At 39.2% G+C, this 26,958-nt stretch overlaps 1 protein-coding gene across 1 annotated transcript; it reads left to right on the top strand.

Annotated features, from left to right (window-relative positions):
- The first annotated feature begins 354 nt into the window (after window positions 1-354).
- Window positions 355-23,853, top strand: ATP6V1B2 (ATPase H+ transporting V1 subunit B2). Its single transcript, XM_036889011.2, has 14 exons — window positions 355-538; window positions 8,610-8,665; window positions 11,703-11,801; window positions 12,573-12,666; window positions 12,781-12,858; window positions 13,334-13,473; window positions 13,799-13,900; window positions 14,251-14,348; window positions 14,959-15,082; window positions 16,592-16,742; window positions 18,190-18,272; window positions 19,488-19,592; window positions 20,401-20,530; window positions 22,438-23,853. Exons 1-14 carry the CDS (start codon window positions 403-405, stop codon window positions 22,575-22,577), a joined length of 1,536 nt encoding a protein of 511 aa, XP_036744906.2. The 5' UTR covers window positions 355-402; the 3' UTR covers window positions 22,578-23,853.
- The last annotated feature ends 3,105 nt before the right edge of the window (window positions 23,854-26,958 follow it).

Genomic DNA, 26,958 nt, shown 5'->3' with positions numbered 1-26,958 from the left:
TGGGCTAAGTTTTACATTTCTTCTGGTTTTCACAGTGTTTTTTGTGACTTGAGTTCTCTTCATTCAGTGCCATGAAACGGACATCAGAAGGCCTTGCTTGGACGCGCTGGCCCTCCTCGCCCCTCCCTCATTTGCTTACCTCCCCGCCTGTCTCCCGCCCAGCCCGGCTGCCGCTCCACCCCTGGCCCTGGCCGCCCCTCCCCCCAGCACGCTGGCCAGCTCCTCTCGCCAGCCACAAGGCCCCGCCCAGGGGCCCGAGTCACGAGGTTACGGCGCAAGGACGCCAAGGGGCGGAGCCAGGCCGGCTGCAGCGCCCTTGGGCGGAGTCCGGCGCGCGGGCCATCCTGCTATATGTGCGCCTGCGCGGCGCTGCTGCGGGACAGTCGGGACGGAGGAGACAAGATGGCGTTGCGCGCGATGCGGGGGATCGTGAACGGGGCTGCGCCCGAGCTACCCGTGCCCACCAGCGGGCCAGTGGTGGGATCCCGGGAGCAGGCGCTGGCGGTGAGCCGGAACTACCTTTCCCAGCCTCGCCTCAGTGAGTATCGGAGAGCCAGACGAACCCTGTCCGCTCCTCAGCCCAGCCCCTTGCTCCCACCCCTCTGCCTAGCCGGCCCGAGAGGTTGGGGGATATTTATCCCTCTCGCGGCCCCGAACCCTGAGCCGTAAGTCTGTCCCTAGAAGGAGGCTTGAACGTACCCAGCGTTTCCATGATATGCGTGGGCCGAGGGCAGGAGCGCTGACGGGCGCTTTTGCCTGGTGGCGGTGGGCCCCTGGCTGTGCCGCCCTCCAGCCCACCTGGACCGGGGCATCCCCAGGCACCTGCTTCCTGCCTCCGAGGGAGGGCCGCTGGCCCTCTTTCCAATCTTCATCTTCCCCTGATCTCATTTGAGCAGCCAGGGGTCGAGGCAGCGCCCCTTCGCATCCCCGTGGTGTGGACCTCAGGGCAGGTCTTGAGCTCCTCCCGAGGCAGGCGGTGTAGTGCCATCGCTTACGCGGTCAGGCCTTCCCTGGATGGAGGGCAGGCCCGCAGCCAGAGGGGCCTGTTGTTCGGTGGAGGGGCTGCTCCACAGGGGGACGCCTAGATATCCAAGAACACCAGAGCTGAAAGGTACCCTGCAGAGCAGCTAGTCTCACCCTCTCATTTTACAGCGAGAAGCCTAAGGTTCTCGGAGGGACAGCACTTGCCAAGCTTTAGACACCTAAGTATGAGCAGAGCAGGAACTAAAATTCCAGGTTTCTTAATTCTCATTGGGTCTTTTCTACCACTGCCTCCTCTTCTACTGACCAGCTAACCTGATTTGGTTGAGTGCAAGGCTATCTTGGGGAAGCCAAGCAATTTTGCCCATATTAAATGGTGTGTATGTAAAACATGTACATGTGCATAGGCATGTTTAAATGTTGTGATTATTAAAAAGGCCTTAACAAACCAGGTGTAAGTGGGCTGCTTACCAGTTCTGAGAAGTGGATTTTTTTACTAAACAATATAGTTGTGTAGCATCAGACCTCTTTACAGCTTTCTTAGGAACCGGGGATAAGCCCTGAAAATAGACTTTTTAAAACTTGGGAAAGCACCTGATGTTTCCCCAGGTGGTGAAACTACTTCACTGGTTAATTGCCAGAGTGCCTGTTGGTAGGTGGCTCATTGGTGAAAAAAGGTTTCAGATTAAAGGTTTTCAGCCTCCGTGCTCTGTGCTCTCCAGCCTGACTAATTCCATCCTGATCTGCCACTGGGTCATATGACAGCATTGCAGTGTGAGGAAGAAGGAAAACACTCGATTCTGTGGTTTACTGAAATGTGCTTTTTACACTTGGAATTATCTGAATTAGAAAATGTCTGCTGGGTGTTTATATGAGCTGAAGTAAATGTTTCAGGAAATTGACAGATGTTGCATTCGTATATAGACTTTGACAATAAATTAATACCTAACACTTGCAAATTCTCTTTTATGAATTGGATTTCTGTGCTTTGCTTTCTTTGTGTTGAACAAATAGACATTAATGGTGCTTCTAGGAATAGATTTAAGGGTTCAGGAATTATTTTCTAGATAATTATTTGCTCAACATCAATTCAGACAGTATCAACTCAAATAATAATACTGTTAAAAGAGTATGCCATGATTGAGTTTGTAAACCCTTACAGGAGAAGAGTATGATTTCTCAACATTCTGTGTGCTTAGCCAGAGACTAAAGAGCTTCTCCAGATAAGATCCCTCCTGGAAGAATTATTGCAACATAATGTTTAAAAATGAACCTCAGGAATCCTTTTTGTATCCTCTGTGCCTGGCACAGTGCTTGAGATGTAGAAAGTGTCTTGTAGTTGTTGCATAGCTTGTGTTTAAACTCTTCTTATACTTTAATGGGTAATTTTTAATACAGATGAAATTAAGGTAGGGAGTTGGGATACTTGAGTGAGTTCCTCTTTTGTCCCTTGGTTATTCTTAAGTGATCATAAATTATATATATCATTATCATAAATGATTTATCATATTTATGCTTACAGGTTAACTGCATTTGGATATCATCTTTTTACTATATTGTCACATTCTTGATTCAAGTCAACAGTTTTAACTACTTCTGAATACTCATTAACCATAATTTTTCTGAAGATTGATGCCATTTTAAGTGTTATGTATTACAGTTAATGTTGTGTATTTATTGAAACAATAGAAATTGAAAGTTTCGTTGTACAAATTGGATTCTCTCAAAACAGCTTCAGGATTATGGGGCTGTTCACAAGAAATGGAAAATGAGATATGCAGACTTGGAATAATCTTGAGCACTTTAGTTGAATTTATAAAGTCACAAGTAAAGAAAACTTGATTTTCTGTTAAACTTTGAGCAAGGGTCAATAATATACACAGAGCTTTTGGATGCTCAACATTTCGAGTTAGTAATCTCCATTGTTCTTGGGATCCTAATACAACTAATGTTAAGTTTCTTACATTGTACAGCTGAGCTAGCTCAAATGAAAAGTCAAATAGAGGAATTCCTGTATTAGTTCTGGCCCTCTATTTAGAGCCGCTCCCATAGCACCCACTGCTCAGGGTGTGGGTCTCTCTATTCTTGCACAACAGAAGATGATGCTCTGGGTTTTTGTTTTGCTAATAAGGTGGAGGCTCAAGGACTAGATATCTTTTGTGCAATAGCAGTTGAGTTTTCTCTGACAATTTCACAATCATTAAGTGGTGTTAGTGGTGTTGAACAATCTTACATCCTGCAGGAGGAAGAGAATGTCATCTGACAAAATATGTGCTTCTTAAAACCTTTGTAAATTTTGGTTTTTAAATGTTACTCCATAAATATTTATTGCCTGCTTGATAGTTCAGAATCACAGATGGGACTTTTTAGTTGTAAAGTGTTCAGCATGTAATGTAAACATGTATCTGCTATGTTAGTCAGAAGTTCTAATTATCCCCTGCAGACCCAAGTTCTTGTTCGCTTGGAAATTTTAAAGAGGAGAGTGGTCATTATTTTGGTTATTAGAAGTGTTTCTGTAATTGTGAATGGGTTTTGACTTTCTTGAAAGGCAGCTTTACTCTGAACTGTTACCTTTGCTTTGGTGGCTCTTAATAGTAATGATGAGGAAGCTGGATAAATATTGTTGAGAGATAAAAGGTAGTGTTTGATATTTTCTTTGCTTTTTTTTTCGTCCTAAAACTGTCTTAGTACCTTTTTATAATCCAAGTACTAGGAATTGTTTAAGTCCGGGGAGAGGAAATCCTGGGGCAAAATACCTCTAAAAACTGAAGTCAGTCAAAGGGAGAAATAAAGTTTAAAATCCATTTATTGCTCACAAACTGCAGTCCCAGGCCATCTTTCTCCTCTGCTCTGGAAGAAGCAAAAACCGCCCCCACCACCACCACCTCTTCAGGTACAGATAAGCCCTCTGTTGCCCAGGTAATTCCCACTGATACGGAGATGAACTTCTCTCCACCCCTGAGGAACGATGCAAAAGCACTAAAGCCATACTTCTGTCCCCCTTTGAGCACCTGTTGATATGCAGATGTACTAAAGCCAGGTGAGATACTCTGGAAATGTTACAATTCTACCCACAGGCCACCCCTCCAGAAATCTCGCTTTACAATTTATTCATTCCCCCTCTTCCTCCTCTTCTGACCAATCTAACAATAGCAACAGCAATAAAATTTTGATAATCCTCAAGCCAGAGGATTCAGCCTATGCAGATTAAGTAAATGTACTTGACAGCACAATCTCTCACTAAGCACAAAATATGTTTCTACCCTTGTTTATTCATTCCTAACAACCATGCTAGATTGCTCACAAAACTTTACCAAACATTACACAAATTCAAGCGTCTCTTTAAGCATTTTTTTCTTGACAACAACACAATCATGATAATTCTCAATTCAGAGGATTCAGCTAGGTTCAAAGTACCATGCAGATTAAGTCCAAAGCTCGTCCATTCAAGCCATCACGTGGCATCTGCAGCCAGGGGGCACATCCCGAACACAAGGACTATAGAAGCAAATAACCGTGATTTGGGGAGGCTACTTTGCTGTTATTCCAGGAATACACAGGAGGCCAGCTTCCAGGCCTTTACCTCAAGGTGCCAGAAGAGCCAGTCATTACCAGTCCATGAGTCGAAATGTCCAGGGCCACATCCATTTTATTCCTAATTGCTGTACCCATCCTTGCAACGCATGTCCAATAAAGTGGGTGCCTTGATCGCTCTCAATTACCAGCGACCAGCCATAGGCTGCAAAGAGATGCTCTAGGCCCCTCTTGGTGGTTTGCTGATCTGCACAATGTGCAGGGCACTCCTTCCAGGCTCAGCTGACTTCTTCAAAGGTCAATGACAAGCCCCACTGATGGGCTACAGCCCACACTGTCTTTTGCCCCACTTGCAACAAATGCTGATGTAGCCATTGGGCCACATCAGAGGCAGGCTTTCCTTCTAGGCAGCGCACCTGGGCCGATGTGTTGGCTTCATTATTCCCTTGGGATGCCAAAGGCAAATGGCCAGTCACATGATACATGGTAGGTGTCTGCGCCATGCCACTCCGTGGCCTTTGGGTCCAGTCTCTCACCCACCCGGCAATGGGATAGGTGGTTATTACCTTGGTTGGAGCTCTTCTGGCAGTGGGCTCTGTAGTCAGTAAGGTGTGGTACACAGCAGCCAATTGCTTCTCTATTAAGATATACCAGATCTCTGCTCATTTCCATAGTTGTGACCAGGCTCCAGCCGGCAGCAGTGGCAGAAGCAATAGCCTTAGGCTTGGGCCATCGGCCGGAGTCAGCATGGCCAACAGCGGCGGTGGTGCCTCCATGACCACACGAATGTAGACACATGTCCCTCGGCACAAGTGCCACCTCTCCCCATCGTTTCTATGGGTGGCCCTCCCAAAGGTAGCACCCATTATGACAGATTTAGGGTTCAAAGGAATCCTGCTGACTGTGCCAGATGTAAATCTGGGAAGAGGAAATCCCGGGGCAAAATACCTCTAAAAACCGAAATCAGTCAAAGGGAGAAATAAAAGTTTAAAATGCATTTATTGCTCACAAACTGCTGCAGTCCCAGGCTGTCTTTCTCCTCTGCTCTGGAAGAAGCAAAAATCAGCCCTCCCCTCACCTCTCAGGTACTGATAAGCCCTCTGTTGCCCAGGTAATTCCCACTGATATGGAGATGAAGTTCTCTGCACCCCTGAGAAATGATGCAAATGCACTAAGGCCATAATTCTCTCCACTCTTGAGCACCTATTGATATGCAGATGTACTAAAGCCAGGCAAGATATTCTGGAAATATTACAATTTTACCCACAAATTGTATTTGCATATTTTTTCGTTATACCAGGAACTAAGTTCAGAAATATTATAGGGTCACAATATACCAACTTTAGAATTATGGAAACAAACAAAAAAACCAGTTCTAATCCTGGCCCTCCCATTTAGTGAATTTCTCAGTCTTAGTTTCTTCAGGTGTAGAGTGGGTGTATCAGCCTTGCCTACCTCCCAGGGTTTTGTGAAGCTGAAATGAGGTAACCTATCTGAAGATGTTCTCTGTAAGTGTGAAGCACTCTTCAAAGAAAATTGGTAATACATCTGGTCTAGTTTGGGTTATAACACTTACTAGTTTAGTTTGTGTATGTTAGTTTAATTTAAGTCAGGCATGTTGCCTGGTCTCTGATTTGCATCTGAAGTAACATCCAGCTTTTCATGCTTTCCAGCAGACAAGACTGCTAAAGAAAGCATCTCTATTAGCTGCTTCTCTCTCTCTACTTAAACTCTTCCAGTGGCTGCACCCCATTAGAGATTGTTTTACAGTAATGACAAAATGTAGAGACAAAGGAAATACTGTCCAGTGCATTAAAGAGTAAAAACACCTTATATTTTCATTGTTAAACTTGCATCCATAAGATTACTTTGCCAATAAAAAGAAGTCTTGCAAATAATTACAAGTGTGTATCAGACTTCAAAAAAACAACCAATTCAGTTTCAGAATTTGAGCTGCAGTACAGAGTTAAAGAATAAAGCAACTCCAGAATCAGACTGGAGTAAGTTCAGGTCCTCAGGGTAGTTAACTTAATTTCTCAGAATCCTTTTTCTCTTCTAATATTTGGAGTGGTGTCAATTAATTCATAAACCTCTTATGACAATTAAATGATAGTTTCTGACCAATATTTGTTAAATATCTGTTGGTGGTGTTGGTGTTCATCGATTTGAATGGCTGCCTTTTTTTTTGTGACTATATACATTGTCCCAAATTTGAAGACTGCTTTATGAAGTAGAATCTGGTCTTCTGTAGTAGAAGTCAACTTGATTCTGTTTCCAGAAGCAGCAGTGACTAGTGATTATTTTTCTTCGTCAAGTTTTTGCTCTTGACCAGCAAAACTTCATAATTTTAAATTAGCTCAGATTTAAGCATGAGATTCTGAAGCATCATTGTTGTAGAGGTTAGAAGTTCAAAAGAGCATCTGGACAAAGAATTAAAGAGATTTTTTCAGAATCCGAAGAATTCTATTTGTTACGTTTTATTCAATAAGGAGTTGCCTGTAAATCTCAGAGAGACAAGCCCCCACCACCAACGCACTCCCTCCTCCCATCCCAACTGTTCAGATAAGGGTTTTGAAAAGGTCTGTGTTTCTATATTCTGAAAAAAATGAGTCCTAAGAAAATATGTTTCTAATGTAGCTCACTTTGCATTTCCACTAGCAATTTTAGAAAGTCTTTAAAAATCAGAATGGACTCTTTTAAGTGAGAACAATGAAGAAATTTTCTTAGGGGTTGGAATTATTTGTGAGAGTATTGGACTATTTTAATAACATGGAGAGGATTTTTATAAAAGTAGCAAAAAAATGTAACAACTAGGGTCTTTCTATAATCTTAAGGGAATGATTAATTCTTTTACATGTACTACCCATTCGAGTAACTTAAATGTGTGAGTTGTCCTTTAAAAATAAATAGGTTATTTTGGGGCTTCTGTTGAAGTTATCACAATTACAGATACATTCAAGCGAATATTTGGTGTCAGAATTTAAATATCCAGTGAGAAAGAGGAGGGCCCTGTAGTGCTTGTCCGTTCCCAGTGTTTGTACCAGAGCTTTTGCTTCCTGACTGAAGAAATTGTGTTTTTTAATTTCTGTAGCGCCTTGAGTGGACAGACTGGTTATTAAATGGTTTCCTCATTCTTGGGAGTCTGCATTTGTGCCAGAAATCTCTGTCCAAGACCTAAGAAGAAATCAAGCAAGTGAAAAATTCCTATTTGGTTGACAGTTTCTTACAAATTATTTTAGGCCTTGTGTTAAGTTTTCTTTAAACATTTATTTAATTTGTTTCTTCAGCTGATCATGAATTTTAACCAATTCTGATGTTAGAATTACTCTCCTTCTGAGTGTTCTGTTTTACTAATTATGATTACACATGACATATGTTAGAGTTGAAGATTTGGATACCTTATAGAGTGCAGGTTTATTCCTAGGGACTAATTTACAGTGGCTAATGGAAGTCTCTAAACTGATACTAACATTTGACTACTTTGGATGTTTTTCCTACTCGACCCTCTGGCCTTTGATTTCATTGCCCACCACCCCCTTCATCAAGCTCTTTTCCCATAGGGCTTATGACACCATGTAATCATGGCTTTTTACCGTACAGACTACATTTTCTCAAATTTCCTTTTGTGAGTTTTGTCACTTGTGCTTAAAGTTGTTAATGACTTCCTTTCCCTTCCTTGTCTATGTTTCTAAGTGCCACCTGTTCTATAAAGCTTTCCCTTTTCTCTTTAAGGTAAGAACTGCTAGGTTTTTCCTATGCTCCCACATACCCTTTGCACACCTCTGTCAGAGCCCCTGCCTCCCCGTGTCTCCATATGAACCTCTAACCTCATAACTTCCCACATTTGTTTTTGTATTCTGGGTCCTTAAAACAATGTGACTTATATAGTAAGGACTCAAAATGTATTTGATTGGATGAGAATGGGTTATGAAAAGTTGCACAGGCATATTTTATAAGTTCGGTGAAAAAATTTTAAAACAGTGCTACATATTATAATAGGTAAGATAAAGTAGTGAGAGCTTTTGGGTAATACTAGACATTATTTATGCTGCTGTCCTAGTTGACTAAAGCTGACTCTTCTATTTCCTTTCCAGCATACAAGACTGTATCAGGAGTCAATGGTCCACTAGTGATCTTAGATCATGTTAAGGTAATACCACTCTCATTTTTTGTTTACGTATTAATATAGTTAAAAACGTGGTATTAAGTCCTGTTTAGTACACTTTATAAATTTTATGTTATGATTTTTAAGCCATTTGTTGGTCTGATTGTCAGTGTTATATAGGGTACAAGAGTTTTAGATCAAAAGACTAGAATCTAGTACTCCATCTATTGTAGATTGCTTGTGGCTAGAGTCCTTTGTCTGAAAAAATTTTTTTTGATATTTATCTATTTTTGGTTAGTCTGACCTTACAGGTTTATCAGGTAGCAGCAACATTTATGAATGTGTTGCATAACCTGTAGGACACCATATAGATAAGTGATACCTTGCAGCACTTGTCATAGACTGCCAGGTGTTTACTAAGTATGGTATTTGTCTTCCCTACTAAAATTTAAGGTCTTTGAATAAACAATGTTACTTTTGTCTTTAGGGGCCTGACTCTGGTATTCAAGTAATGAATAAATAAGAACAGATTATAACAACAGTAACTAAAACCCTAAAGGCAAAGAATAGTTTTTACTTACTGAGTTTGTTGTAAAGATCTTTAATTACTTATTGTTTTAGTCACCCCTATATATAAGAACTACAAACACTGTTAGTATTATCTTAGAACAAGAGGCATTGAATATAGTCTAATTGAATACCCTAGGCAAAAGCGCCTGCCTGAGCTCTAGGAGCAAAATATCTTCAGAGGAAATTATATAGTACGCTCTCTAGAAGAGGAACTCTACCTTGGCCGGTGCTGGGGTAGACTCAAGGGAAAGGCACACGATTACTGATTTGTTCAGAGAAGTAAAATGAAGTATATTTGGCATGTGACCCATCTGGAAACAAAAAAAAAAAGTTGAAAAACATTTCTTAAAAGAAAGGGCAAGGTGCCTTGTCTCTTCAGCTTTATCACTAAGTTTGTATTTTTGTGTGTGCCAAGATACCTACACAAATTAATCTCAAGGTTAAGCATAGCAAAGCTTACCTCCTGGTCATATTTCAGTTACTTCATATATTCACCAAAAACAGTGATGTAAAACAGAGTTGCTGGATGCAAGAATTAATCTACAGAAATCAGTAGTGTTCTATGTACCTGAAGTAATGAATTAAAATAGTCACTAATAATTTTCAAAAAGCTGCAAAACTTTGTTGAAAGACATAAAAGAAGACTTAAATGGAGCTTTCATAATCGTGCATGAAAAGACTCAGAATAGTAAAGATATTCATTGTCCCATGTAACAAAACCAATTAGAGTTATTAAGATAAAGATTTGGTGTAGGAATAAACAAGTGTATCAGTGGAACAAAATTAACAGTCCTAAAACCAGGACTTGGTAAATTTAAAAAGTGACATTACAAGTTAGTGGAGAACATTTTGTGCTACTCAGCGAATAACATTGGGGCATTTGGCTTCCTACATGAGAAAGAATAATCATGAGAAAAATAAAATAAAACTGCATACCACAAATAAATCCAGACTTAAATATGAAGACCTTTGTGTATACTTTAAGTTAAAAACAAAAGAGTGTAGGAGACCATTTTTATACTGCAGAAGGTTTTCCTAAAAAAGAAAAGGCACAAATCATAAAGGAAAATAAGTCATTTTATTAAAGTTTTAAAATTTCTATATGAGATATTACAAAGGAAATTAAAAGATATGAAACAGACTGAGGACAAATATTTATAAGAGGATTGATATCCAGAATCTATAAAACTCATACAAATAATAAGAAAAAGCAGATCCAGTTGAAAAGTGGGGAAAAGATATTAGTAAGCCAATCAAAAGAAATGAAGTTTGAATATTAACACAAAAGATGCTCAATATTAGTAGAATCAGGAAAATGTAAATTGAGAAGATGCCTTTTTTTTTTTAAGTTTACTGGAATGGCAACAATTACAGTTCAATGATATATGATTGCCAGAGATATAGGAAAAAGGTATTTTTGTATATTGCTAGGGAGATTGTAAATTACTATAGTCCTTCGCAGTGTAATTTGGCAGCAAATTGGCACAGCTTGTAGTCCACCACCAGGTAACCAAATACCCTAGGAAAACTTGGACCACTTTATGAGGAGTCGCATGGGAGAATGTTCATTGCCACCTGTTCATAATAGTGTAAGTTGGAGTAAGCTTGAACTCCATTGGCGGAAGAAAAAGTGAATACAATGTGGTGTCATCATTTAATTTTATTTTTTACATCTGTTTAACATTAATTATGAGATGTCCATTTATTCACATACTAGCATCTCCAAAATCAGGTTATCTTAACAATCAGTGGTGCACCACAGTTTAACTGACAGATATCTCCCTTCATATCACACAAAATATTGATGCATCTTTCAATAGATTATGTTGGCAAAATAAGTAAATATTATCATGGCAGAACCACAACATTAGGTCAAGTGAAAAAACAAAAACCTGTTGCAGAATGATATAGTAAGTATGTTGCTGTTCATACTTTAGGCACTACATTTTTTAGAAACATGCATTTTAAAATATTAAATGTTTTGGCACTACATTTTTAGAAACATGCATTTAAAATAATGGATTAGAGGAGTATATATCTAGTTAGAATTACATTGAGGAGGAAATGTTAGCATTATTATATTACAGTAATATGTATTTTATGACTTAGTTGCATTTTACCCCTCACCTCATAAAGAACAAAGATGATGATGTACTCAGCCCAGAAGCAAACATCAGTTCTGAGTAGTGGGAACATGGTTATTTGCAAAGTTTTGTGCCTTTATTTAGTCTCAAAACTTTAATAAAACATATACACAAGTAAAAGATAAATTAATGGCTTTGTTTTAATGAATTCTCTGTACCTTGTGCTGTGTGTGCTGGTGGTGTTAAATGTTTTAAGGATATAAACTACTACCTGAGGATATTACACACTCTCGTAATATACCTGTATGTATAATATACCTGTGGGGAGATGGGGATTGTACATGTATACATGCCATGGTAGAGCATATAGAGTAACTGGGGGAGCTTTTAAGATGTTGGTTATTGATCCCTTATTTTTTCCTGTATAGTTTCCCAGATATGCTGAGATTGTCCACTTGACGTTACCAGATGGCACAAAGAGAAGTGGGCAAGTTCTAGAAGTTAGTGGTTCCAAAGCAGTGGTTCAGGTAAGCATCATTTTCAAAACCTGGCTATTTGATCTTTTTCCCAATCACAAAACATAAGGAATACTGCTTGTTTTTTCTAGCATCACTGAATAAGTATATCTTTAGAGATGAATTACTGACTGGTGGGGAGGAGTGGATATTTTTGCATGTTCTCTTGCCAAGTATAGGACACCTCTATCCATTCTAGCCCAGTTAGCTCCACTGGTAAAATGGCTTCCTTCCCCCTGCCCGCCTCCGCAATGGGTCTAAGGGAGAAGATAATCATAGGAGAGGTAAAAGCAGAATTCACAGTTTATGGGATGAAACTGAAAGAGTGAGTCTGTTTCTTTAAAGTATCTATTATAATTCCTAGTTTTTAATGTTACTGATTCTGGGAAATTGAAGTTTTCTCAGATAATATGTTCCCCTAAAAAATTAAGAGAGCAAGTCAGCAGAATTTCTGTAAAGTGTCAGGTAGTAAACTTTCTAGGCTTTGTGGGTTCATCTAAAGTCTCTGAATTGTTCATTCTTCCTTTGTTCTTCTTTTTTAAATAACCCTTTAAAAGTGTAAAACACATTCTTAGCTTGCTTAGTAGATTTGCCCCACAGACATCACCCTTGGTCTAGAAGTTAACAGTGTCCTTCATCACCATGAACATTTCTTTGTTCATCATGTCAAATCTGATAACACATTGTATTTTACTTTATGTGGGCTGTTAAACAGATAAATAAAATTAAGTGTTTATGATGTAAATTTCTTTTAACCTTCTGATTACTTCTCTTTCTTGATAGGTATTTGAAGGGACTTCAGGTATAGATGCCAAGAAAACATCCTGTGAGTTTACTGGGGATATTCTCCGAACACCAGTGTCTGAGGATATGCTTGGTAAATGAATGCTGTAACTCATACTGGGCAGAGGTCTGTTTCCATAAAGTCTTTTTAAAAATGTGAATATTTGAGTTATTATCCACTCTGTCCTGTCTTGTTACTGTGTCACAGGTCGGGTATTCAATGGATCAGGAAAACCTATCGACAGAGGGCCTATTGTACTGGCTGAAGACTTCCTTGACATCATGGGTAAGGGCATTAAATGAATTTCTGTGTTTTGGAGAAAACAGCCTCTATCTGTCTTACACCTGTGCCAAATAGTGATTTTTTGTGTGTGCTATTATAAGTAGATAACCAACACATTCCATATTTAATTATTTTATTTATTATGTAATAAATTAATTTTTCTAGAGATAATCTTAAAATGTATATAAAATGTATTAAGATACTGCAGACTAACACGAGGCTATACCCAAAATGTAAATAGTAAAACCATTGCTTTGAAGTAGGATTTCTTTCTTATTTGCTGTATCTTTATTTCACTATAGAAATTGAGTTCTGCTACTGTATTTTTCATCAATCTACAAAAGATTAATGGAAAAAATTTAAACAGTTTTCAGATTTCCAAAATAACTGATTTTTTTAAGAATGGAAAGAAATCCTGTATATGAGTCTAGTCTTAATTACAACTGTATTAAAATTTTCTCTTTTGGAAATGCATTAGGCCAGCCAATCAATCCTCAGTGTCGAATATACCCAGAGGAGATGATTCAGACTGGCATTTCCGCCATAGACGGCATGAACAGTATTGCAAGGGGGCAGAAAATTCCCATCTTCTCTGCTGCTGGCTTACCACACAATGAGGTGAGAACTAGGATCTGCTTAATGTGATGTTTAACAAGGAAGGATTTTTAAATGCTTCACTGTTAATAAGAAACCAAATAAGGGGTTTTCAACATAAATATTATAATCCAGTTACATTGAATGGCTATCCATGCATGATACCAGTCTTCTTGCTTAATTACTATTACAAATCTTTGCAAAAAGTACATTATTTTGTTAGTTAAAGTCCTTTAAAACATCCCAGTTTCATTTATAATTGCAATTCTCAGAAGTTTAGGATAAAAGTTACTTTGTTGTAGAAATGTTATTTTAGATTTCAGCTCAGTTCTTTTGTATTCTTCATCAGATTGCAGCTCAAATCTGTCGCCAGGCTGGTTTGGTAAAGAAATCCAAAGATGTAGTAGACTACAGTGAGGAAAATTTCGCAATTGTATTTGCTGCTATGGGTGTAAGTATTTCTTTTTCTGTTTCAGTATGATATATAAAATTCTTATGTTATTTTAACAATATAGAAAACTATATATATATATATATATGTCATTGAATTTATCTTTGGGTAGGGAAATTGCAACTTGGCATTTTGGGCAAACTACGGATTAAAATTTGGCATTTGTGAACTTGAAGAATAATTCTCTCTGTGTGAGAAGTGGGCTTTTTACTCTGTTGGCTTTGTGAAAAGTGTTGGGGTATTTGAAACTTTAAAGGAAGGAAAGATACAGATCCATAGCTTACCATTCATCAGAAATAAATACTCAGAATTTTTCTTCTCCCAGCACTGATGAAGTCATTGCTATTTAGGTAAACATGGAAACTGCCCGGTTCTTCAAATCTGACTTTGAAGAAAATGGCTCAATGGACAATGTCTGCCTCTTTTTGAACTTGGCTAATGACCCAACGTAAGTAAATAGAGCTATTTCTTTCTGTTCACTCAGGCTTCAGGTCAAAATGTTACCTAAGGTGAGGGAGGTAAAATGTGAAGGCAGCATGGGCCAGGAATGAGATAACTGTAAAACCCAGCTCTGCTTCTTGCTAGTTACTTGGCTTTGGGCAGATCTCTTAGGCTCTGAAGCTCAGTTTCCTCTTTGATCAGATGTGAGAAGTAACACTTGTCTCACGGGTGGGCATGTTAAATGAGATAATGTATATAAACTACCTAGCACACAGTCCATACTCAATAAATAATCTTTTCTCTTACCTGAAAAATCTGGTCCCTATTTCTTCCCTCCCTTTCTCTCTGTTTCTCTCCTCTCTGTCTCAGTTTTGAGAACTGTATGGTTCTGAGACATAAGGGTTATTATTAGGTAATCATTTTAATTTTGTAGCATTCAATAATTCTTAGATAATTACAAAATAACTGCTTTACTTAAGAACTTTAAAAGTAATTATTGCTTTACCCTCATCAATCTACTTAAAACTTGAAAAGGGAGATTGTACTATTATTTCCAGAATCATTTTGTTTTGTTTTTGGCCTTTTTGTTTGACAAAGGACTTAATGTTCCATTTCAGTATTGAGCGAATTATCACTCCTCGCTTGGCTCTAACCACAGCTGAATTTCTGGCCTATCAGTGTGAGAAACATGTGTTGGTTATCCTAACAGATATGAGTTCTTACGCAGAGGCACTTCGAGAGGTAATTTTTTTCTCAATTAAAATGGACTGGTTTTCAGAGTTATCTTGTCCCTTCACAGGTTTTTGCCTTTCTTTAATCATGTTTTTTAAACTTCATTGCTTATGGATTTGTAGAATACCATAATTAATCAGAAAGGAAAATACATTCTTTTCTGTCAACTTAGTTGAAATGATTAGAGGATGAGATTTAAATTATTAGCTTGTTGGTCACCCTGTCACTGTCCCCTTGATTCTAAAGTAGAGTAAATGATATAGATGTTTCAGTTAATGTTCTAGTGAGAGAGTTCTGTTTCCATCCATTTTTAATAATCTTTTTAAATCCTTTTTGGAGTCTTATTTTTAATGATGCTTGTATTTAAATAAATAAAAGCCATAGTCTGGCAGCATCCTCTTAAGAACTTTTTCCTTCAGAAAATCCTAGCATTTATCACCCAGAGTTTGGGGTGTTTGTTCTAATGCAAGTTACTGAAATTTTGAGTAAGTTACTCTTCTAAGCATGTAAAAGGAAAAGGCTTCTGAAGAGACATTTTCTATAAATAACCAACTTCTCAAATCCCTAAGCTCCATCACCATGTTACTTCAGTGTAGGACTTGTCTTCCCCCATCCACCACAGACCAATACTTTTCTAAAATTTAGTAAAAAGGGAACATTTTTAAAAAGATACATGCTTTATAAGCCCAGACTTTTTTTATTGGGTTCAAAAGACATAAAATTATTCTGTCAAGTTGCCGTTACAGTTTTCTAAATATTTTTCTTGCTTTCCATGTTACCTCAGTGCACATGGTTAAAAGCTGGTATGCAGACCATGCTCTGAGTAGCACTGCTGCAGCTCACTCTCTGAAGGTGCTAAAGTAGCACTTTAAACGTTGGTCTTAATGCTTTAGGGTTCCTGATGGTTGTAGATTAATAGGTATGCCTGTATTCCAGTATGCATGTCTCAAAGAAAGACCACTTATGACTTATTTTCATTTCGTGCAAGGAATGGACTCCTGACTCTGGGATCTTGGGAATTATTTAATTGACCCTCGATTCCAGCTGTAAATTGGGGTTAGCAGTCTTACCTTTTTCAAAGGGTTGTTTTGAATTAAATGATGTGTATAAAGTGCATGAAATATTTCATTCTTTTTTAACCTTTTCAGGATTAGCTTGCATAAATATGGCAAGATCCATAGCATGAAATACATTTTGTGAACTAAGAATATTCTCTTAATTAACTTCCTTTGATATATAAAATTGCAAGTAGATTTTTTTCTAGTAAGGTATTTGGAGATTTGCATTGTGACCATGTGATTTTAGCAAAAAACTTCTGGTCCCCAGTTGACAACATTTTTGTTGCAGAAATAATTGGAACTTGTAGATTTTTCTAAATCATCCTATAGAGACAGTATTCAAAATGAAAAATGTTATTTCCAACTTTGTAATTTGTCTTATTCAAACAAGCATGTTCTAACCAAGCCTTACTTTTCATGTTCCTGGTGTGTGACATCCTCCTTTTTAACTTACTGTCAGGTGTCAGCAGCCAGGGAAGAGGTTCCTGGTCGACGAGGTTTCCCAGGTTACATGTATACAGATTTAGCCACAATATATGAACGTGCTGGTCGAGTGGAAGGTAGAAATGGCTCTATTACTCAAATCCCTATTCTCACCATGCCTAATGATGGTAAGTTTTTGGTTTTTGGATTTCAGCAGACCTCACTGTAAGGGCTTTGATTCTAAGAGAAAACACCATCTACCTTTCTGAGTTGAAATTCTTTTCACAACTTATCCTCCAAGAGTTTACCTGAACTAGTAATTTGCACCTAAATAAACATTTTCATGTGAAAACTGTCCATAATAATAATCCTTTTGTGGAAGAAAAAAAAGTTTCTCTGTAATTTAAATTTTTATTTTTCATTAAGTACTACGAAGTGCCTGCCGTTTGTAGGACACTGGACTAGATGTAAGAAATTTTTTAAAATATGTATATATGGTCTATAATATAAGTTACTCTGTCTAGTTGGATATTTTTTATGTATATACATCAATAAGGTAACTAAAGTGCCAAGTGAAGAGCACAAATAGTAATGCAACAAGACCTCAGAAACACTGATGAATAAGTACTTGCTTTTCTTCTGCATGTCGGAAGCATATCGTGCAATGCCTGTTGAAATGTGTGCTCCTTGGGGGACACTGCTCAGCATCCGCCTTCTCTTACTGCCTTTTTATCCTCATATCAGTTTTTTAAATGGGCTTTTATAAGGTAGTTTCAGGCACAGGGTTGCTCACTATAGCTAGGCACTGTTCTGAGTGCTTTATAAATATTGACTCATCTGCTTCTCACAGCAACTTTGGGGCAGGTGCTCTAATCTAAGAAACAAGGAGGGGAAGTGTCTGCCAAGGTTAGGAAGTGATAGCTTTTGAACCCAGGCAGTCTGAGTCCGTAATTCACACTAACTGGTACACTGTGTGTCTCTGACATAAAAATGATTTGTTTTGTTCCAAGGAGAATTACCTGATGTAATTTAACAGACTTAGAAATGGCTTTTTTGTGTGAGACCTTTTTAGCTGCCTGCATAGTGTTGCTTTACATGTCTGGCATTCCTGTATTTTCCTTGAAATGTTGCCCATCCATCAGATAGCTTTTTGAATAAAGAATGTTTTCTCAGTATTCATCAAATTGGCAAATCTCTGCAAGGAAACTTTGTGTTTAAAATGGAATTTTATTTATATTTTGGAGAGAGGTTCATATAACTAAGAGAAATAGTACTTTTTATGAATGCAGCTAACTTACTGTATGTGCCAACACAGGTCTGACTGTGCTTCAGTTCAACAAATTAAACTGTCCGGTATGTTGACCTCCAGCCACATTTGGCTATTTAAATCCCACAGTTAATTAAAATTAGATAAAGTTTGAAAAAAAGTTTCTCACATCAGCCACATTTCAAGTGCCCAGGAGCCACGTTTGGCTTGTGGCTACTGTACTGAATATCACAGATCTAAAACTTTCCTATCACCACAGAAAATTACCCTGTGTGGTACTGTTGTAGGCAGTGCTGCTGGTAATGCAGATGGACTTTGTTTCTATGAGATGGACACTTTGACTAATGTGAGATGTCTTCCTCTGGTAGATATCACTCATCCCATCCCTGACTTGACTGGATATATTACAGAGGGGCAGATCTACGTGGACAGACAGCTGCACAATAGACAGGTATTTGACACCTGAGCGATTCTGTAGAGCTTGCAGGTCTCCTCCTCAGTTACTCTTTTGTGACTTTGACTTTGCTATTGGAAATACTTGTTGAGAAGACAGCAACTTTGGTTTTTAATATGGCTATAAAATTGTCATTTCTGTATACTGAAATCCTGATGTGGATAAGAGTGCCAGAATTAAGAATTAAATACCCACGTTCCTTTGTTGCGCCTTAAAATGGAGTCAGTTGTCTCAAAGAACCTATTTGGAGGTATTCTATTCCATAATGGCATAATCTACCAATCTTGTTATTAATACAAAAACAGATTTTTTTCTTTTTCTTTTTTAATTGAGATATAATTACCATTGTATTAGTTTCAGGTACACAGTGTAATGATTCAATTTATTATTGCAAAATGATCACCACAAGAAGAAGGTTTTTGTTTTTGTTTTTGTTTTTGATGAGAACTTTGAAGATCCACGCTCCTAGCTACTCTCAAATATGCCTTGCAGTGTTATTCACCGTGGTCAGGAGGCTGTACATTGCACTCCCATGACTTAGCTCATTCTGTAACTAGAACTTGGTATCTTTTGACCCACTTCACCCATTGTTGCCTGCCCCAGCCTTAGGCAGCTGCCACCAATCTGTTCTCTGTATCCTTGAGCTCAGGGTTTTTTATTTATTTTTGGCTTGATTTTTTAATTTTTTAAGATTTTACATATAAGTGTGATCATACAGTATTTATCGATATTTTTCTGTCTGACTTACTTCACTGATTGTAATGCCATCAAGGCCTATGGCAAGATTTCATTCCTTTTGTGGTTGAAAAACAGAAACAGATACTTGGTGATTCTGTAACAGATGCTGGTTTCTAATATCAGCTTTGAGGTGGAATTATTGTTAATCTTTATTTTGTATGTGAGTTTATGAGTCAGAGTTCAGAAGACCATTTGGATTTCATGTTGTAGGTAGATGTTGAAAATTGAGTTTTTCAGTATAATCATATGCTGTTTTGTAGATTTTACTTTTCAGGTTTGATTCCCAAAGGAAATACATGTCATAAAGTGTTACTTCCTCTTCCTACTAGGAGAAGGTACTAGAACTCATCTAGGAAACAAATGCAGTAGTTATATGGAATTTAAAGAATAATGAGTTTCAGTTGCTTCTTTACTACCAGTAAAGCTTGAATTTTATATTTAAACATAGTATTTTTTCCTTCCATTCTACCTAAGATTTACCCGCCTATTAATGTGCTGCCCTCATTATCACGGCTGATGAAGTCTGCCATTGGAGAAGGCATGACCAGAAAGGACCACGCTGACGTATCCAACCAGCTGGTACGTGTAGCCTCGCAAGGGTGGCGATTAAAGAAGTAAATACCTTTCTTACCCCTCTCCTCTCTCTCCCCTATCACTTTACTTCTCCCCTAACATTCAAGTAGAATTTTAGTATAGGCGTCATGTGGAATATATAATCATTCATTAGAACTAAGCAACCTTTTTTTTTGTAAGAACTGATGCTGATGACCAAGATGAAAAATCATGTGTTTGAAACCCACATCTAATGCTATATAATTTCTAAATAAAAAACCAAGACATAAAGCCATTTTGTTTATTAATAGCCTTAATGGCAATTATAAAGTCTTCCTTGTTTAACATGTTAAGCAATCACCAGACCTAAGGGATATAGCTTTGTATATTCTGAGATCCTTTTTTCTATAGTCATACGAGATTGTATCACAAAGCACAAACAAACAAGAGTACTTCACCTTACAGTAGAAATGGCAGACCTGCTCATACCAAAAATATTTACTTCTCTTGACTAGAACTTGGAGATGAATTTCTTCATGGTATGAGTTGTTATTTTTAAATGCTGTATAAAATGTAAGCTCATTGACAGTTGAAGTGTATTTTTTTTGAAATGTTAGTAATGTCTTTGTACTGAATGCCTGAAGACTGCTTAGACTATGAGTAAAGGTCTCATACTTTAATTTAAGCTTTATGTGAATTGGGTTTGTAAGTAATGTGAAATTCTTCCTGTGGTCTGTTATGGACATAGCCACAGCAGTACACTTAAAATAGCCCAGATTACTATTAACATTTAAGAAATCTTATCTCCGTTCACATAAACCTTTTTTCTCCTTAGTATGCATGCTATGCTATCGGTAAGGACGTACAGGCCATGAAAGCTGTAGTTGGAGAAGAAGCCCTTACCTCAGATGATCTTCTTTACTTGGAATTTCTGCAGAAATTTGAACGGAACTTTATTGCTCAGGGTAAGACACCTACTTTCTTATAAACATAAACAGCTGCATATGTACTTTTAAAGACTTTCCCAGGCTGAGAATTTACACTGGTCTCAGTATGATTTTCCTTCTGATTAGACAAGGTTCTTCCAGCTTCCTGTCCTGTCTTTGCATTTCGCCCTCTGGCTCCTTCCCCGCTGCTTTCAACTCTGTTACCTGAATTTTCCCTTCCTTACACCTGGTCGTCTGCTCCGCCGCCTCCATTTCTGGTTCTCCTTCCTCCTGACCCCTCTGCAGTGGTCTGCTCTTGCTTTGAGGGTTTGGGACTTTTCTGATTCATCTATTTTTATCTCCATTTTAGATTTAAATATTTTAAAGAGCTCCCTTCCAGCTCCTTAATTATTTATGTTCCCAAAGGCTTACTTATTTGTTCTTTCTGGGCTTTTCCCCCCATTGCTTTGACTTTTCCCCTATGCTGTTGACTGAACTGCCATGTATTATCCTTACCCTCCTTCTGAAGCTCTTTTAAATGCCGCATCTCCAGCTGGAATACCTTTGTTTACCCATCATCACCTCAGGGTCACAGTGATCAGAACCAGCATTTTACGCCAACTGACTACCTGCCTAACAATTCCCTTTTTATTTTGCCCACCTCTGGCCCAGCTATTGTCCTACAGAGCCCAAACTCAGTACCTAGGCATTGTTCTGACCCTTCTTTACACATTCTCCTGGGATCAAATATTTACCAATTTGTGGTGGTGTCCTTTAAAATATCTTACTGTTTTCAGTCCCATTACAGTACCTTAGGCCAGTGTTTCTCACATTTTAATATGCTTTTGAATCAGCTGGGGATCTTGTTGATATGCAGATTCTGATTCAGTAGATCTGGGTGGGGCCAGAAATTCTGTACTTGGACAAGTTCCTGGATGGTGGTGATACTGGTGATCTCGGACCACTGAGTCGGACCACACTGAGTCTTACGGCCTAGTTCGAACCCTTGTCCCGTCATCCCTGGCCATTGATGCCAGCTTTTTCTCCAGCTTTCCTGATTCCTGATACCAGAGTAAATTCATTACTAATTTTATTAATTGTTCCTGTACTAAAAAGTCTGTATTGGTTTTTATTACATAGCACGTGTAGGGTTTTCAGGCTGTTTCACTTGTCTCTCCACTGTACCTGTGCCAGAGCTGCCAGTACTCCATGCTTGGCCTCAGTGGTTTACTTCAGAATAATGCATGAAGCCACACACATAGGATTTGTGCACTTTTCTATATATATCGTACATTTTCTTGTTAACATTAAACTCCCCAACATATGTGTAATTGTTGTTTGTTTGGATTTTTTATGCAGAACCTTAAAACCTTTAGAATATAAAAATGACATTCTTCTGGTAGAGAAAATAACCCAGAACTCCAGTCACTCTGACTCCTTAGTTATAAAATGAGATTTATTTACAGGATAAAGGTGATTCTCCTACTAAAAAATAATAACTGAAAATTATTGGTGTTTACATGGCATTTAAGGCTCTCCAAGTGTCTGTACTAGCCTCTCTCAAATTCACCCTCTGTTCCTGAGAAACTGCCTTTTTCACTGAGCTCCAGACAAAACACTACTTTCTATGATGCAGGGTATTTAGGTCCTACCCAGTTGTCAAGAAAGTTGCCCCTGACCCACTCCCTCTAGACTGCCTGCTGTCCCTTGTCCAGGGCACTCCCTTTCCTCTGGTTCCCAGTGCTGGCTAGACCTCTGCATCTGACCTTCCCTGTCTGGACCCTCATTTCCAGTCCATCACATAGAGTCTTGGGAGATCTAACTGCTTCTCTCTTCTTTTTTTTATATTCTGCTCATAGTGCTAGTCATATAACAGAATAATACTGAATAACACTGATAGTTGGAAGTAGTTTGCCTTTATTCATTCAATCTCAATTTTTTGTAAGGTCCTTACGAAAACCGCACTGTCTTTGAGACTTTGGACATTGGCTGGCAACTGCTCCGAATCTTCCCCAAAGAAATGCTGAAGAGAATCCCTCAGAGCACCCTGAGCGAGTTTTACCCTCGAGACTCTGCAAAACATTAGCTGCTGCTCTCCAACGCCGGCTCGATACTCTTGTGAAATGCTTGTTCTGTTTTCTTTATTCCCTGTAAGTGCACCAACCCCACCTTGAATTGGAGTTTACTGTGTTACCCTGTAATTAAAAATGCAGAATAGGTAACATATTGTGCCACTGTTGCAATGTCTTAAACTGCTAACAGGTTTTAAAATATCCCCCTATTCAGAAAACCTGGATCTTCAATGCTATGTTTAAAGCAGCTGCAGGGATGGAGGTGAAGTTTTCTTCCTGATGTGTTTGTGCACAGTGGTGTCATTAGTTGCCTAATCATGTCCTCATTATTTGGGTCTCCTAGACCTTACCTTTCAACACCCTCAAAGTATCGATATATGAAGTTAAAATACTTCGATTTCCAAATTAGGGTCAGAATCAGGTCTGAAAGCATCCTTTTGGAAGAGCCAAAAGGCTTCTTCCTGAGCATTTGTTTTTGTGTGGTTGGCGTGCCTCCAGGTCTACACTGCTTGCTCTAAGCAGACGGTTTTTATTGTCTACCTTCTCTTTCCTGTTCAATGACGGGATTAGAAAAGGAGTTTCCTCTCCTCTTTAGTCCGTGTGAGTCAGGACTCCTGTGTGTGAACTTTCCCGCCCCCTCTGAGTAGCACTGAGTCATGCAGCTTTTGCACAGCTGGCATTGATCTGATAGAGTGAGATGCCTTGCCTTGATCCTTACTGGCTTTCCGTGCAGAGGAATCATTAAAATAACTACTGGAACTGTTGCTTGGAAAGAATTGGGGTGTAATAAAGATGAAGAAAGGAAAACCTGTATCTGTTCTACATTCTGACATGCTAACAGTGGTGTAAGTTTCTAAAGTGTTTACCAGATGCTGAAGGCAAGGCGGGAGGAGAAAGCTCACGTATGGATATTCTAAACTCTGAGAGCAGCCTTTGGAAAATCCTGTTTGGTTCTTTTCTGACCTATCTCTGCCTTTTCAGGATAATCTTGTGGCACGGTGATAGCATTTACAAGCTTCAGCCTGTTAATTCCTGCTGCTGCTTGCTGTGAGCCCTGAGCTGTCTTCTGTGCACTCCTGCCCTGTCTGCTCTGGTCTCTGTGTTCCTTGTCACTTGGGTACAATAGCAACTTCTCAGCTCTCTGCATTCCATCTTTCAAGTTGTGTAAAGTTCTTCCTTTTTTTCTCTGAGGATATAGTGGGTGGGGTGGGGGAGACAGCATGATTATATTTAATGTAGAAAATGTGACATCTGGATATAAAATGAAAATAAATGTTAAATTAAATGGAAGTTACGTAAAGTGATTCTGTCTTCTAATCAAAAAAGCAGTAGCAACGCATACATAATGTATAAAATGCAACTCTTTGATTCAGTTTTGAATATCGCAACCAGTACTGTGAACAGCCCCGCTGTGTAGTAGGGCCATGCCCAGGTTTTATACCCTCTGTCTCTGAGGCTGCCCTTTCAAGCTCTTATGTCTCTTCAAACACACTGTAGTTTGATCCAAGGCCGAGAGCTGCTGCAGGTCATCGAGAGCAGTCTTTTTGTTTCAGACATTTTCAGTACCTCTAGACCCATGGATGAAAGAAGGTGATAAATAGGAACTGAAATACCTATTGGAAGAAGCCAAAATTGTATATGAAAACATGCTGGTTAAAGCCCAAGGGTGTGGCATCTTGGAGGCCTCCCTTTCTCTCCCTTCTTCAGTTGAAGGCAGCTTTTAGGAGACGTAGGGGAAAGGCTCAGTCAGGGCAAGAACTGGGTAGAATGGGCTCTGATTCTGACCGTCAATAACTGTGGCCTCACTTAGTCATTTAACAGATTTGAGTATGTTTGCTTATGTTCCTTTTAGGGTTGTCATAAGGAGTAGAAATTTTACATGTAAAACACTAGAACAGTGCCTGGCCCATGGTAGGCACTCGTAGTAGGCTATGAATTAGCTTAGTGAAAACTAAAAGACCTTTATTAGGGCATTTGATTTGATTTGATTCATTACTCTCATGTAGTACTTAATATTGTTTAGCACTCTTGTTAGTTTACTTATTTTTTGGTGAAAACATTTTCTTAATGCGCCTTTTTGTACTAGTGATAAAACCTGATTAAAAAGTCCAGTTTTAACATGGACTCCTGCTATTAATTAAATTTTCTAAGAAAAATACTTCATTTCAGTCAGCTTCAAGTATTTTGAGAAGGGAGAGGTGTCTGAAGATGAGGCTGACTAAACAACTCACTGAACTGACTGTTTGCAGTTGACCGTCACTTCAGTTGGTGAGATTCCACGTAAGTGAAAAAATGTTTTCAGACAAGTGTAATAAATACCTCACTAAGATACTTTATTTTCAGTAATTGGAGGTGGTGCAGTGTCTTGAGGTCAACAACACATTGTTTTTGAAATTTTCTGTTAACACTAGTAAGGGCAAGTTAGCTTAATCCAATATTAGGAGGCAACAAAAAAATAGTTCCTGAGACTAAGCTAAAAACACCATTTAGAGACTATCTAGAAAACCATAGCAAGGTAAGTCTGGAGGGAAGATGAACTTTTGTGGGAAAAGTCAAGTACCAAGAAATTTTTAAAAATGAAAGGTAAATTATTTACTCATTTCCAACTGGTTTTATTCCAAACCCTTCTTCCATTAGGGGGCTGAGCCCCCATCCAGCACTCAAACCATGTGGCATCCTCAGCCCCCTCCTCCATATGAAGCCCCCGCCGTGGCAGCGGCGAGCTGTGGCTGATGTCGAGAAACGATGAGAAATCCCTTTGAGTGACCGATCGCACAACTTTCTACCCTCAGCAAGAGTGGCAAAACCTGGCCAGACAGCTTGGTGAGTGCTTTCAGACACATGGACAACCTGCGAGTTGTTCGATCCCTCCCCAAGGTTGAAGACAGGATGAGTAAGACGCGCAGCTGGCCTGCCTCTCTTATGAGGGTCCCCAGCCTAGAACAGAGCCCACGGCCATTTGCTGTGGTTAACAGCTGTAAGTAGTCCACATGTGGCAGGCCACTTTTCTCCACAGATTTCATTGATGAACTTAATAAATTTGTGACTTGTTCAAGGTCACAAAAGGAGTGGCAGAACATGAGCTGGAACCTGGCCCTTAAACCTAGTGTGCTCTCTCCATGGCATGATAACATCCACGGGCCTCTACATAAACTGAATTGGTGTGCACAAGATCCAACTAATCCCTGAAGACCAGTATTTTGTATAGTGGCTAAAATGCTATTATTTTATGGGACATAATGGTGGTGTAAACATTAATGAGAGGCCCTGATGGGCAAGGGTCAGGAACTTCCGGGGCTCATGCCACAAGGGTAAGCTTTTTGAGCGGGGGCTGATAATATATGCAGACAAGTAGCCTCAAAATGCACCTGGATTCCTTTCTGAGTGGTTGTGCTCTTCATCTCCACAAGAGGGAGCAGCCATGCACTGGCTACACTTGGAGCTCCAGAAATGGAGGTTTTTCAGCTGCAGCAGCAGGCAGTCAAGAGTCACTGAATCAGGTGGTGGTTTTAGGAGCTGCACATTAGTCTGGGGTTTATAAGGGAACGTGTTCTAATAAAAATAAGCCAAAACAATTGCTGCAAAGAGCCTGGGACTGTAGAATCAAGAAGTCTGGGTTGGGAGGATTGTAGAGATTTCCTGGTCCGACTCTGTCCTGGTAATAGGTTTTTTGCACATCTGGTACAGTGAGCTGGGTGGATATGGAAGAGTCTAAGCAGGCAGTCCACTCCAGGGATGAGCCTTTCATGTTTAGAACGCCCTTCCCAATCAGGTATGACTTGCCTCTAAGTTCACGTGTGGTGATAAGGGAATTCTGGTCTTCTGATCTATCCACTACTATCTTCTCCAGCTGCTTCGATCCAAACCTTGGAGGGTTGAGGAAGCCGCCCCTCATTATGTTCCTTCCCATGCTTCCCTTCCCCTGTCCCTCAGGCCTTTTCCATGTGATGACCCCCCCCAACCACCACCACCATTTTGAAGCTTGTGGCCACTTCTCTTCTCCCCAGGAGCAGGTCTCCAGAATGTAGAGGCCTCTGTCCAGGAGAACCAAGTTGTCTCCAGAGCAGTGGCTGGAAATACTGAACACAGTCTTTGGAACCAATTCTCACCAAGGCCAGGACTCTGATACAAGCTTGGGTTACTAGAAATCTCCATATGCTCTGAGTTAAGACATTGTGTTCCCTGGTTCTGCTGTACTGTTTTCTCAGGATCTGCTCTTTAGCACTCGGGGGTAACCCTAGCACTAGGAAAGTTTCATTAATGGTTTACTTAATAGATACTCATTGTCCAGGTAAGACTCTAAAAATACAAGTACAAAGAAATAAGAATCTTATGATCCTGTCACTCAGAGGAAACCATTAACATTCTGTCACAAAAACCCTTAGGAATCATGAC

This window comes from Manis pentadactyla, chromosome 1, assembly GCF_030020395.1.
Source record: "Manis pentadactyla isolate mManPen7 chromosome 1, mManPen7.hap1, whole genome shotgun sequence".
Lineage (NCBI taxonomy): Eukaryota > Metazoa > Chordata > Mammalia > Pholidota > Manidae > Manis > Manis pentadactyla.
Note: the sequence above shows the minus strand (reverse complement) of the source record. Positions and strands in the feature narration are given on the sequence as shown.